This window comes from Ammodytes marinus (assembly GCF_949987685.1).
Source record: "Ammodytes marinus genome assembly, chromosome: 24".
NCBI classification, from domain to species: domain Eukaryota; kingdom Metazoa; phylum Chordata; class Actinopteri; order Uranoscopiformes; family Ammodytidae; genus Ammodytes; species Ammodytes marinus.
The window spans coordinates 14,026,354-14,040,706 of record NC_137228.1 but is presented as its reverse complement, the minus strand read 5'-3'; the positions used below and the strand labels follow the sequence as shown (position 1 = coordinate 14,040,706).

The following is a 14,353-nucleotide window of genomic DNA, read 5'->3' as shown; positions in this document are numbered from 1 at the left end:
ATTTCAAAAATTAAATGTATCAAATTATCAATTTTTTTAAAATGTTATTTTAATACATTTTCAACAATGTTGTTCACCGTCTCCAACCTCTCAACCCAGTGCAAAGCAACACATGACAACATATATTTTTTGATCTCTTTGCATTTGAGCAAAGCCAAGAAGAAGAAAAAAGAAGCCAACAAACAAAACATTTACAAAAAGCAGTTTTGCTTTATTTTCCATGTATTATTCTTTTTTTGTGTAAGATCGAAACGATATATTGAGGTTGTTTAGTGACAGCAATTGTGGCTTACTGTACTTGTGTGAATACATTTAACATTGTGCGTGCTTGTGCTAAGCTGTAAGTACCACTCTCCCATTAGCACAACCAACTGTTTATCTTGATTAACCAACTAGTTTGTTCGAAGCGTACTGACGCCTGAAAATCACCCAATCAATGATGGTTTTCTTTGCTTATTTCAAACTTAATATTCTTCTCCCTCTTCCTCTCCCTCGTCTCCCACGCTGTCGGTTCCCACCTCTTCGTAGTCCTTCTCCAGGGCGGCCATGTCCTCTCTGGCCTCGGAGAACTCTCCCTCCTCCATTCCCTCTCCAACGTACCAGTGGACGAAGGCCCTCTTGGCGTACATCAGGTCAAACTTGTGGTCGAGTCGAGCCCAGGCCTCTGCGATGGCGGTGGTGTTGCTCAGCATGCACACGGCCCTCTGCACCTTGGCCAGGTCTCCTCCAGGAACCACAGTGGGAGGCTGGTAGTTGATGCCCACCTTGAAGCCTGTGGGACACCAGTCCACAAACTGGATGGTGCGCTTGGTTTTGATGGTTGCGATGGCGGAGTTGACATCTTTGGGTACAACGTCACCACGGTACAGCAGACAGCACGCCATGTATTTACCGTGGCGAGGATCGCATTTCACCATCTGGTTGGCTGGCTCAAAGCAGGCGTTGGTGATTTCTGCCACAGTTAACTGCTCATGATAGGCCTTCTCTGCTGAGATGACTGGGGCGTAGGTGGCCAGAGGGAAGTGGATTCGTGGGTAGGGCACCAGGTTGGTCTGGAACTCTGTCAGGTCCACGTTCAAGGCTCCGTCGAATCTCAGGGAGGCGGTGATGGAGGAGACGATCTGTCCGATCAGCCTGTTGAGGTTGGTGTAGCTGGGACGCTCGATGTCCAGGTTCCTGCGGCAGATGTCATAGATGGCCTCATTGTCCACCATGAAGGCACAGTCAGAGTGCTCCAGGGTGGTGTGGGTGGTCAGGATGGAGTTGTAGGGCTCCACCACAGCTGTGGACACCTGAGGAGCTGGGTAAACCGCAAACTCCAGTTTGGACTTCTTGCCATAGTCGACAGACAGACGCTCCATCAGCAGGGAGGTGAAGCCGGAGCCAGTTCCTCCTCCAAAGGAGTGGAAGATGAGGAAACCTTGGAGCCCGGTGCACTGGTCAGCCTGCAGGAACACAATTTCAACATTAGGATGGATCCCCTGTGTGACTAGAGACTGCCAAATCTTTCTGAAAACCTGTGTTCCAAAACCACAGTCAGATTTCTCTTCCCATATGATGTCATAAGGGGAGAAGCCACACACGCCCATTACCTTATCTAATTTAGCACTACCTCCACCTGTGATATAAGCCACACCAACAGATTCCCCCTGATTCTCACTGGCGGTTAGATTCAGGGCCAATCAGAGAATACTTGGTTATTTGGAAGGCGGGGCTTAAAGAGACAGGCCCTAAAACGGAGCGTTTCAGATTAAGGCTAAAAGAGGAGATTCAGCAATGATGGCACTGTGATAAATATACAGGGTTTCTTGGACACTTCACCTTGAAAACAGTTCATGGTAAACATCCCAAATTACAATTTTGAACCTGAAAATTTGCACAGTATGTGACCTTTAACCTTTTTCTGTAACTGACGATGCAGGAACTAATATGAAGTAATTGCAGTCAAACTCACCAGCTTGCGAACCCTGTCGAGCACCAGGTCAATGATCTCCTTGCCGATGGTGTAGTGGCCGCGGGCGTAGTTATTTGCTGCGTCTTCCTTTCCAGTGATCAGCTGCTCCGGATGGAAGAGCTGGCGGTAGGTTCCAGTACGAACCTCATCTGTAAACACAAAAAGTGAAAATACAATCAGTCATTCGCAAACACAATCCAATGTTGACAGTTTCATGCATTTCAGTAGTTTTAAAGCTATGGGGTTCAACTGCTGAGATAAAAACCTGGACGTTCAGCAGAATGTTTGAAATCCATGCGCCATCACTGAAGGCTTACCTCTTTTAGATGCAACATGGAGGCAAGAGAAGTTACGCACTATAACTTTAATTTGTATTCTAAATGTCTCCACAGCCAAGTAAGTTATCTTATGGTCTACTTACCTATGACGGTTGGCTCCAAGTCCACAAAGACGGCTCTGGGGACGTGTTTTCCTGCTCCAGTCTCACTGAAGAAGGTGTTGAAGGAATCGTCTCCTCCTCCGATGGTCTTGTCACTGGGCATCTGTCCGTCGGGCTGGATGCCGTGCTCCAGACAATAGAGCTCCCAGCATGCATTGCCCATCTGGACTCCGGCCTGGCCGACATGGATAGAAAGGCATTCTCGCTGGAGGAAAAATAACCCAATACAGGTCAAGTTAGAAAGGCCTTGAAATTCCATTGGAGCTGCGACATTGACATAGGCCTGTGCAGTTGGTTGAATTTTAAATGCTGTTAGAATTTCAACCTCCAAAAATGACGAAAATAAGATAATCGAATTTTAGAAGAAAATGTTTTTAAGTCAGGTCAAACCTTTGAGCCAAGCAGGTCATGTTTTTAGTTAACATTTTAACTTTATTTAAAAGTTAGGAAATCTACTGAAATACAACTTTTACAATAGGCTACATTTAGAAAACAAGTTACAAAATAGGCCTATATAAATTTCCAAAGCTAATGTTATTATTGTGTTAAAAATCGTGATTCCAATATCAATCAAAACAATTGCGATGATGATTCAAGCAGACCTACATTAACACATCTTTGAAATTACACATTGCAGTTAGTATTCAGCCAAATGTGTGAAAATGCTGGAGCTTACCATGATTATAATATATTCCTGCTGCTGACGTTGAGGACCTGCACTGGAACTCTGCTTTAGTTGTCTGTAAAGATTTCTCTGCTACTTATACTTAACTCCGAACTCCATGGTAACAAGCTCTGTTGTAGAGCTGTGGTTTGGCTGGGTTTGAGAGAGGGCAAGTAAATAATTTAGCCGTGGAACACATTATGCAAACATTCTCGGCCACGCATCACTAAACCTTCATCCCACAAAGGTAATGTATAACTCTCTGACACATACTGCAGGCAAGTAGAACTCATTTAAGGCAAATGCTACAAAGTAAACAGTGCATTGTTTCAGTGTTTGTGGAGTGAACTGATATAAAGGAAGTCAGGGCTCTGTTTGGGAGATTGCCATGGTGATCAACTGGAGAAGAAGATGTTTTTAAATCGCCTCACTAACAAAGTACGACTTTTGTAGGCCTTTAGTATACATTTGGTACACTATGTAAAATCTGATTTTTTTTTTGTTGCTACATCTAGTTGTGAGATTCTTACTTTTTTGTAGATTTTCCAGAAGCTACGGTGGCCTTCAAGGACAAGAAGCTATAGTTACTAAAGATGGCATCATCCACCACTGCCTAATGTCTTTCCACAATATCAAGTGATTAGGTGAAGATGTATTTAGTTATTTAATCTATAGTAATTCTTCTTCTTGGTCTTCCAACAGGTGCATTTCACCATGACGCCCACTTCTCTGTATATACAAATGTAAGGCTGTTATGTTGTCTGTTCAGTCCTTTAAATATTAATAGGTACAACATATTTTTGATGGACAAGTTTATCGCTCTTAATACTTTGCTTAAATAGATACATAACTGGATATGGAGTATAATCCCTGTAATTCTTTATGATCTGTCTTGTAGGCCTGTTCCCTCACTACTGTTTGATCTATTGTTCAAACCCCCCACCATACACACACACACACACACACACACACACACACACACACACACACACACCCTCACCCTCCCCCTCCCCCGTGTGCTGCTCTGTTGTGTTTTCCACATGATTGGGTTTCATGTTGTTATAGAAACACCGGAGGTCGCACACAACTGTTGCCTGTGTGAAACTCAGAACCTGCAGCAGAATTAGAGGATTTGCAGAACAAGATAGATAGATAGATAGATAGATAGATAGATAGATAGATAGATAGATAGATAGATAGATAGATAGATAGATAGATAGATAGATAGATAGATAGATAGATAGATGATTTGTTAAATTTACTGAACTAACTTGTGCAAAACTTTTAACAGAGTTACAAAAAGTCTGTCAAAAACAACACTTGTCTGAGTTCCTGGGAAGAAATCTTAATCCTTTGCTAATCTCTAACTTTAAGTATTGTGTTGTTCAACTCAACTCAACACTACCAAGCCGTATTTTGTCTGTCTGTGGTGTTATAAAACTCTGTGTATATATTTATCACTCTGCAACCTGTTGGAAGAGAGACAGCAATCTCAAATGTCACCTGCATGCGAGCGTGCTCCAATGCAGCAGGTGGTTAGCTTTGCATTGCAAATTAATCTCGACCAAAGTGATGATGCAATGGTGATCTGTAACAAAAGCCTATTCAGGTCTCTCCGGGGAGGGATCTGTTTTCTTCCCTCTGTGAGATAAGAAAACTGAAGCGCCAAATGTGCAAATGTGCCCGGTCAGCAGGACTACGTTTTATCTTTAACTGTGCTCCAATAGAATAGTATTGTTTTCATTTAGGCTAAACAAACTCTTTTTTCTTAGATAATCTAGCAGTGCATGCAAAAAAAGAAATCAGCCTGGTTAAGAGTCCAAGCACAAGAGCAAGTTTGAACCCCAACATGCCACTGCAAAGTATAAACAACTAAAAAGCAGTAGGCGCGGCACTGCAGGTGAATAGAGTAACACTTTTAACTTAGAAAACATCATGAGAAGTTGCCAGTTGATTACTGACATTAAAACTATCAAAGGTATTGCCTGTTAAAGATGGTTGTATAGGAGAAATAGACAGACACAAACAGACAAGGTTCTGTAAAATAACCACCTTGTTGTGTTGTGTCTCGCCTTAAAACTAAAGATGAAATTAGAGGACAAGCAGGGTGAACAGTTGTGGGTCGTATTTCACAGCCAAGCCTGTAATTGTTGGTGGTTACTCGTTTGTTTTACGGCAGCCATTGTTCCTTAGATCTTAGCAGGGGGAACAACTTGTGTTCCTCCTCCTCCTCATCTTTCACTAAAGAAGATGGTGTTTGCTTCTGCAGCTCTGGCTCCAGTTACCACAACATGCCGAGCTGTTGCCTAGCGATGCTGCCATATATAAAGCTGCTTTCTGCACTTGTACTTGAGACAAAATCCCCAAACACTCATTTCAGGTGAACGAGGGACCGCTACAAGCAACTTAATCATGGTGAGCACCTCTTTATTTAATGTTTTAGTTCCACACATGAGCGATTTTACATGAGCTAAGCAAGAAAAGGCTTAAGAAAGAGTTAATATTTAATATTAACATATTGTGTGCTGCAAAACGGTCTTTGTTTGGCTATAATAGCTGAAGATACAGATTTGTGCCCTACTAAATTTCACTGTACTTAAAATACAAGTTCATTCATTCACTCATTCATTTATGATTCTGTAGTAAAGTTAGATCCTTTCATGGCTCTCTGGATCTGTATTGCGTCTTCTTACCTAAAGTAAGATCTATTTTTAAACTCTCCCTTCAACCACATTTAAACATGTGTTGAATGATTGGATCATTAGCTTGGCTGAGTTATTAATGTCAGTGGGATTGAGTAGCACATGCTTTGCATGAATAAATATGCTGCATGATACATAAAATACACCAACTTTTAAAAACTGAGTTGGTGGCCTGCTATGATTTAAAGGTACAGTGTGTAGCTATATATAGTATAGGAGTCCTGGGGAAATGCACCTGTTGGAATACGAAGAAGAAGTACTATAAAATAAATACCTAAATACATCTTCACCTCATCACTTAATATGGTGGGAAAGATTTGAGGCAGTGATGGATGATGCCATCTTCAGTAACTAGCTTCTTGTCCTTGAAGGCCACCAGGATTAGCAAGGGAGCGTTGACTTCTAGAACTTTCACCACTAGATGACCCCAAAATACAAATTCCTACACACAGTACCTTTAATGACTGTAACTGATAGCAGTATGCATTTTGAAAGAAAAGGCTGATTATTTAGTTTCTTTAATTTACAAACGCTACATCATTTGGTTTGTGAGAAGTTCTTAACATCTCAACCACTTGTTCTTGCAGCGTGAATGTATCTCTGTCCACGTCGGCCAAGCTGGAGCTCAGATAGGCAATGCATGCTGGGAGCTCTACTGTCTGGAGCACGGCATCCAGCCTGACGGACAGATGCCCAGTGACAAGACCATCGGAGGAGGAGACGATTCCTTCAACACCTTCTTCAGTGAGACTGGAGCAGGAAAACACGTCCCCAGAGCCGTCTTTGTGGACTTGGAGCCAACAGTCATTGGTGAGACCATAAGATAACTTAATTGGCTGAAGAGATATTTAGAATACAAATTAAAAGTAATGAAATAACAACATTGAATTGTGTTTGCGAATGATTGATTGTATTTTCACTTTTTGTGTTTACAGATGAGGTTCGTACTGGAACCTACCGCCAGCTCTTCCATCCTGAGCAGCTGATCACTGGAAAGGAAGACGCAGCAAATAACTACGCCCGCGGCCACTACACCATCGGCAAGGAGATCATTGACCTGGTGCTCGACAGGATTCGCAAACTGGTGAGTCTATCTGCAATTATCAGTTCCTATCAGTCCCAGTCTGACTCAAAGATGAACTGAATAGATTTTGGAGGTCAAATGTCAAATGTTACTGTGCACACTGTACCATACTGTAGCTTCTTAGAAGCTTTACCTTCTTTAAAGTATTACCTACCACCACTGGACTTTCACCGTTTGGCAATGTTATGCCTCATAAAGGCATAACCAGCTGGCAGTATATAGTCAAACTAGTCACACCGGGGACCAAACCTTGGGTTGAAAAAACATGAAAACAAATGACCTTCTGTTGTGTTCCTGCAGGCTGACCAGTGCACCGGGCTCCAAGGTTTCCTCATCTTCCACTCCTTTGGAGGAGGAACTGGTTCTGGCTTCACCTCCCTGCTGATGGAGCGTCTGTCTGTCGACTATGGCAAAAAGTCAAAGTTAGAATTTGCCATTTATCCAGCCCCTCAGGTGTCCACAGCTGTGGTGGAGCCCTACAACTCCATCCTGACCACCCACACCACCCTGGAGCACTCTGACTGTGCCTTCATGGTGGACAATGAGGCCATCTATGACATCTGCCGCAGGAACCTGGACATCGAGCGCCCGACTTATACAAACCTCAACAGGCTGATCGGACAGATCGTCTCCTCCATCACCGCCTCCCTGAGATTCGACGGAGCCTTGAACGTGGACCTGACAGAGTTCCAGACCAACCTGGTGCCCTACCCACGAATCCACTTCCCTCTGGCCACCTACGCCCCAGTCATCTCAGCAGAGAAGGCCTATCATGAGCAGCTTTCAGTGGCTGAAATCACCAATGCCTGCTTTGAGCCAGCCAACCAGATGGTGAAATGCGATCCTCGCCACGGTAAATACATGGCGTGCTGTCTGCTGTTCCGTGGTGACGTTGTACCCAAAGATGTCAACTCCGCCATTGCCACCATCAAAACCAAGCGCACCATCCAGTTTGTGGACTGGTGTCCCACAGGCTTCAAGGTGGGCATCAACTACCAGCCTCCCACTGTGGTTCCTGGAGGAGACCTGGCCAAGGTGCAGAGGGCCGTGTGCATGCTGAGCAACACCACCGCCATCGCAGAGGCCTGGGCTCGACTCGACCACAAGTTTGACCTGATGTACGCCAAGAGGGCCTTCGTCCACTGGTACGTTGGAGAGGGAATGGAGGAGGGAGAGTTCTCCGAGGCCAGAGAGGACATGGCCGCCCTGGAGAAGGACTACGAAGAGGTGGGAACCGACAGCGTGGGAGACGAGGGAGAGGAAGAGGGAGAAGAATATTAAGTTTGAAATAAACAAATCAAACTATCATTGATTGGGTGATTTTCAGGCGTCAGTACGCTTTGAACAAACTAGGAGGTTCATCAAGATAAACAGTTGGTTGTGCTAATGGGAGAGTGGTACTTACAGCTTAGTACAAGCACGCACAATGTTAAATGTATTCACACAACCACAACCACAACAAGATGAAATAATTAAATGTAAAAATCATTTTGGAAACATGGCATTTCTTTTAATTTGAGCAACATCACATCACTGTGAATAGAAAACCCTCTCAAGCCGAAGCATAAAAACTTTGTTACCATATTTTTTCAAACTTTCACACAGGTTTTACCCTATTCTGCAAATTACAAATGTGCAAAGAAACCATTGGATGGAAACCCACCAACTGCCAGGGATGATGAAACATGATAAATTGTCCAAATGGGGAGGGGAAGTGCTCACAACTTGGGTCTACTTGGAAGCAATTGTTGTGTTGCTTTCTGTTGCATACACAGTAAATTGACTGATGAAAAGTCTGTCTCATAAATAAATAAATAAATGAACACCCGGTTTCAGGTTCCCTATCAGCCCTTTGTTTGAAGCATACTGAGGCCTTTTGTTGCCACTTGAGTTCATTATCAAATGGAATTCAGTTAGTGAAGTGCATATTCTGACATTTTAAAGGTTATATTTCCTTGTGTGAAAAACAACTGGTCTGGTTAGTAACTGTAACATTTAGCTACTGTTAAAATGGAAATTCCTGCCTGCAGCCTGCATGAGGTGCAAACATTTATCTCGTAAACTGCATAACAACAGACCTCTGTTTTACCATTGTAGTCACTAGGCCTACTGTAAAAGGCTGCAAGAAAAGAACTAGGCCATAGAATTTAAATGAGGGGTTTTCACTGGTCAATTAACATGACAATGCCACCTTCTCAGTGCTAAACAGCCAGGGCTTCACACATTTGGCAGTGGTATTAAGAAGTGCTGACTGATCTGCAGAATGTAGACCTGTGTGGTTTTCTGAAGATCTCTGTATGTTTAATTGTCTAAAATCAATAAATTGAGACATATCCCATTGCCTACTTCATTGCGGTGTCTGATAAAACCACAACATTTTAGATAATTTCAGTCTAAATCCTCCTCACAACATGTCCAATCAATACCTTACATAACACAAAAAGCTCAGGATTAAATATTCATTTCATGGTAGGCCTGTCGGTCTCCTCGTCATGAATAAATGGGAGGTTATATTTATATTTTAACTATACATTTTTTATTATTGATGACAGTTATTGAAAAGTGATTGTCTTATTTTCAAGTGTTACATAACATTACTCATCTTTATCGATTAGATTACTTTTGAGCCTATGTATTTCCTATGGTGAGTCATGCTGCCTTCAGGTGCTTCTCCTACATTATCTTTCCCAAGTGGAAAGATCACAAATAAATAGTGCCTTTTACACTTAAAGGTGCATTGTGTAATATGACATCATCAAGTATGTTCTAGAAAGTTCTAGAATGCAACGCTCCCTGGGTAACTGCACCCCTTTCGAATAATAACAGAAGCTACAGTGGCCTTCAAGGACAAGAACAATTCTAAATGTTAAACAATGCACCTGATGACATTCCAACTATGACACTTCCAAAATGGCAGTGACAAGGCCTTGGTCCAAAGTATGGAGAAATATGGACATAGGCTATATGAGACCCTTTCTAAGGAAAAAAATAATAATGAAAAAATAAAATCCAGCTATTATGCACTAAATTAAACGTAGGCCTACTTATGGATATTATAATTATTTTCTACAAAATCTGCTAGGAAATAAAACCCCAAATTCTACACACTGCAGGTTTAATTAAATTACAATAAAACAGAGCCTGTCATGATAGTTTTCACTCGGCATTATGTAATTCTAAATAATTAAGTAGCACAAACGTTTTTTTGGTGTCATTTATTTTAGAAAAGTGTGCTATGAAGCGGTATAAATCGAAATATTTCGGACTATCTGAATAAAGCAGCGCCAACGGTCACTCCCGCCGAAGGAATTTCAAACTGACGCGTTTGGCTCCGCCTCCTTGGAAATCTATAAATCCAAGCGGCGCCCCCACCACTCCTCAGACCCGCCTTCAGCAACCGATTCTTCAACGTCGGAGAGAAGGAGAAAAAAAAGCGACAAAATGGTGAGCATAATGACTAAAAATTATTTTTATTTTCAGATACTACTCGGGTATCTTATATAGGCTATGAATTCATCATAGACCGTTTCTTCTTTGGAGGAAGCTCCGATATTTAGTACTATTGAACGGCGAACATTTATATTTGTATATTGACCATTAAAGGTTGTATAATCAAATGAAATCTCCAAAACGATATTAAAATATTTGTTAGTTATCAGTTATACTCGTAACGTGATGGGCTATGGCGCAGTTTACGTCAACACGCGCGGGGAAGTTACCGTTATATTGTTTAATGTCGTCCGAGTCGATTTCACCCGTTACATTGATACTAAATAATGCGACATACTTTCTAATGCTTGATTTCAATAGCCTGTAGTGTAGAACACCGTGGGCCTTTGTGGCCTATTCTGTGTAAACGAACGGGCTGAGTGTAACTAAATAGCGGTACTTTCTGAGGCAGCCGGCGCCATCAGATAACGCCCTGTCCGATAATGTAGACTGACACAAAGGTAGGACCTTGCATGGCGGCCCTCCCTGACTCAATTTTTTTCCCTACTCTCTTCCCGGTTGTGTAGACTATTGTGTGTGTGTGTGTGTGTGTGTGTGTGTGTGTGTGTGTGTTTCTCTTTCACTGCCCCTGTTTGGGAGGGGCAGGAAGGCATAGTTAACCCACAACTGGTCTGCAGTAAGCCGATATATGACTCAGCAGACATGATGCATCAAGCTTGCAGAAAAGCATCCCCCGAGGATAGGGATTATCGAAACGACCCTTTTAAAAATAGATCTTTAAGTGCAGCAGTGTATTTGCCTAAAGATTTTGCCACAGAATTAATTGTTGGGCCATTCTGTCTTGTTAAGAAGGGGAAACGGTAGCTAAACTTGTCCTTTCCTATTGTCATCTAAGCCAAGTGGCAATATTGCTGATATTTATGGTGCGCTCAAGAAAATTAAGAATAATTCAGAATGACAAAAATACACAAATAGGCCTTAAAAACACTCACACACGGGAAGTAATACAAATAATGAAATTGTAATGTATAATATAAAGAAATATAGATTAGTCTGAACAGCATAGGAATCACTCTTAGAATTAAGTAAATGTGCAGATTTGTTATTCAACTTTGAATAAAATACTACCAGTGTGTATAATTGTGAGATATGTTTCAAGCAAGATACCATATAGTATTTGTGGATACCAGCCTATTCATTCAAAATATTTCACTTGTTAGAAAAGTAGGTTAGTTGCAGCCCTAGTTTGACTGCTCCAGATTAAAAATTGGCTATAGTATACTGTAGATGTAAACGCCCATTTGCCTATTATGCGGAAATGATAATAACTGATCGTTCTCTTTCCTCCACAGCGTGAGTGTATTTCTATGCATGTCGGCCAGGCCGGAGTCCAGATGGGCAATGCATGCTGGGAGCTCTACTGTCTGGAGCACGGCATCCAGCCCGACGGACAGATGCCCAGTGACAAGACCATCGGAGGAGGAGACGATTCCTTCAACACCTTCTTCAGTGAGACTGGAGCAGGAAAACACGTCCCCAGAGCCGTCTTTGTGGACTTGGAGCCAACAGTCATAGGTAAGATTGGGACGGAGGGATTTACGCCTTATTTATATTGTTAATCTATCGTGGACACAAGCGAGTTGATACCAAAACATTTGAGGTTATTGTAATCCTTATTAAAAGCAGTATTCAAACGCTCCTTGGAAATATTGTTCTTCCTACTTGTGCAGTCGTATTTATGACATACACACACGCAAATACTATGGAATGCAAGGCTGTAATAGGCATTTATGTGACTTTATCAATGTTGTTACGTCCGCTAGCTGAGTTATCGCCTAGAGTGCTTTATATACTTTCACCAATTGATTCATATACTAAAATTTGCCATTACATAAGATAAATTATCGTTTCTTAGCACTGCTGTAATGCTTTCAACTATTTTTGCTGCGCTGAAACGTCATGCAAACATTACAACTCAATTTCCCTCTCGTAAATAACTTTGGAGGGCCGTTCATGTGCTTATAACTCGTAAATCGATATTTCCAGAGAGCGCGTGAAGACAGCAACAGTCCTGAGGAAGATGGGAGAAAATAAATTCCTGTAATTAGTTCCTTGTTGAGTGATTTTACAGCATCATCATAACCCAGCTTTGTTGTTGCTCCTCAGATGAAGTCCGTACTGGAACCTACCGCCAGCTCTTCCACCCGGAGCAGCTGATCACTGGAAAGGAAGACGCAGCCAATAACTACGCTCGCGGTCACTACACAGTGGGAAAGGAGATCATTGACCTGGTTCTCGATAGAACTCGCAAACTGGTGAGCACAAATTCTCAAAATTTGTTTTAAAGGGGCAATGTGTAACATTTTAAGTAATTTATTAGCTAAAGTCAATATCCTCATTCATAAATATGTCCTCATTGGTGTAAAATCACCTTTGCCAATAATCTGAATTATCCTCCAGAGCGGAGAATTACAAATATTAATATTACATTATTTACATTGAGCAGGCAGGTCTTATGGAGGCATCCATGTTTTTGGAATGTCATCAGGTGCATTGTTTAGAATGTAGAATTGTTCTTGTCCTTGAAGGCCACTGTAGGTTCTGTTATTATTCAAAAAGGGTGGGGCTACCCAGGGAGCGTTGCATTCTAGAACTTTCTTGATGATGTCATATTACACAGTGCCCCTTTAAGTGTAGCATTTAATTCCAGAGACTATTCATGTGACTGAAAATTTTGACTTTTGTATTTATCAGGCTGACCAGTGCACCGGGCTCCAAGGTTTCCTCATCTTCCACTCCTTTGGAGGAGGAACTGGCTCTGGCTTCACCTCCCTGCTGATGGAGCGTCTGTCTGTCGACTATGGCAAGAAGTCCAAACTGGAGTTTGCGGTTTACCCAGCTCCCCAGGTGTCCACAGCTGTGGTGGAGCCCTACAACTCCATCCTGACCACCCACACCACCCTGGAGCACTCTGACTGTGCCTTCATGGTGGACAATGAGGCCATCTATGACATCTGCCGCAGGAACCTGGACATCGAGCGTCCCAGCTACACCAACCTCAACAGGCTGATCGGACAGATCGTCTCCTCCATCACCGCCTCCCTGAGATTCGACGGAGCCTTGAACGTGGACCTGACAGAGTTCCAGACCAACCTGGTGCCCTACCCACGAATCCACTTCCCTCTGGCCACCTACGCCCCAGTCATCTCAGCAGAGAAGGCCTATCATGAGCAGCTTTCAGTGGCTGACATCACCAACGCCTGCTTTGAGCCAGCCAACCAGATGGTGAAATGCGATCCTCGCCACGGTAAATACATGGCGTGCTGTCTGCTGTACCGTGGTGACGTTGTGCCCAAAGATGTCAACTCCGCCATCGCCACCATCAAAACAAAGCGTTCCATCCAGTTTGTGGACTGGTGTCCCACAGGCTTCAAGGTGGGCATCAACTACCAGCCTCCCACTGTGGTTCCTGGAGGAGACCTGGCCAAGGTGCAGAGGGCCGTGTGCATGCTGAGCAACACCACCGCCATCGCAGAGGCCTGGGCTCGACTCGACCACAAGTTTGACCTGATGTACGCCAAGAGGGCCTTCGTCCACTGGTACGTTGGAGAGGGAATGGAGGAGGGAGAGTTCTCCGAGGCCAGAGAGGACATGGCCGCCCTGGAGAAGGACTACGAAGAGGTGGGAACCGACAGCGTGGGAGAGGAGGATGAGGGAGAGGAGTACTAGGCCCGTGAAACATCTGAAACTCCATCATTGTCTCAGAAATAAACACCAAACACAAACGTGTTTTGTTGCTAAAATTGGACTCATTCCTTTCATTTTGCACATTCCAGTTATCAATGAGTTTCTTTGTTGGTTGTAATCATGCAAACAACATCATGCAAGCAAAATAAAGATGTGAAGTCATTCTTTGTCCTGTGTTTACTTAATAGTACTGATAGTTTTTTCTGTGATTGTGGATATTGTGTAAATCCTGGAGAAGCAGCAGGTCAGATGGTGTGACGTTTCTGGGCCAAACCCACAGAGATACTTGAGAGGGAACTGAGCTGAACCATTT

The 14,353-nt window shown here is 43.0% G+C and overlaps 3 protein-coding genes across 3 annotated transcripts; 2 read left to right on the top strand and 1 right to left on the bottom strand.

The window, feature by feature from the left end:
- Positions 1–357: 357 nt before the first annotated feature.
- LOC307270087 (tubulin alpha-1A chain-like) lies at positions 358–2,571 on the bottom strand. The gene is made up of 3 exons (XM_080053228.1): positions 2,376–2,571; positions 1,955–2,103; positions 358–1,445 (listed from the first exon to the last, which is right to left on the bottom strand). Exons 1-3 carry the CDS (start codon positions 2,554–2,556, stop codon positions 465–467), a joined length of 1,311 nt encoding a protein of 436 aa, XP_079909354.1. The 5' UTR covers positions 2,557–2,571; the 3' UTR covers positions 358–464.
- A 3,751-nt stretch (positions 2,572–6,322) lies between these two features.
- Positions 6,323–8,124, top strand: LOC307269913 (tubulin alpha-1A chain-like; the record flags this gene model as incomplete). Its single annotated transcript, XM_080052999.1, has 3 exons — positions 6,323–6,569; positions 6,695–6,843; positions 7,144–8,124. Coding segments are annotated over 3 exons (1,377 nt in total), but the record flags the coding sequence as incomplete, so codon positions are not given.
- Positions 8,125–10,222: 2,098 nt separating this feature from the next.
- On the top strand, positions 10,223–14,202 carry LOC307269655 (tubulin alpha chain). Its single transcript, XM_080052657.1, has 4 exons — positions 10,223–10,287; positions 11,646–11,868; positions 12,460–12,608; positions 13,048–14,202. Exons 1-4 carry the CDS (start codon positions 10,285–10,287, stop codon positions 14,020–14,022), a joined length of 1,350 nt encoding a protein of 449 aa, XP_079908783.1. The 5' UTR covers positions 10,223–10,284; the 3' UTR covers positions 14,023–14,202.
- The last annotated feature ends 151 nt before the right edge of the window (positions 14,203–14,353 follow it).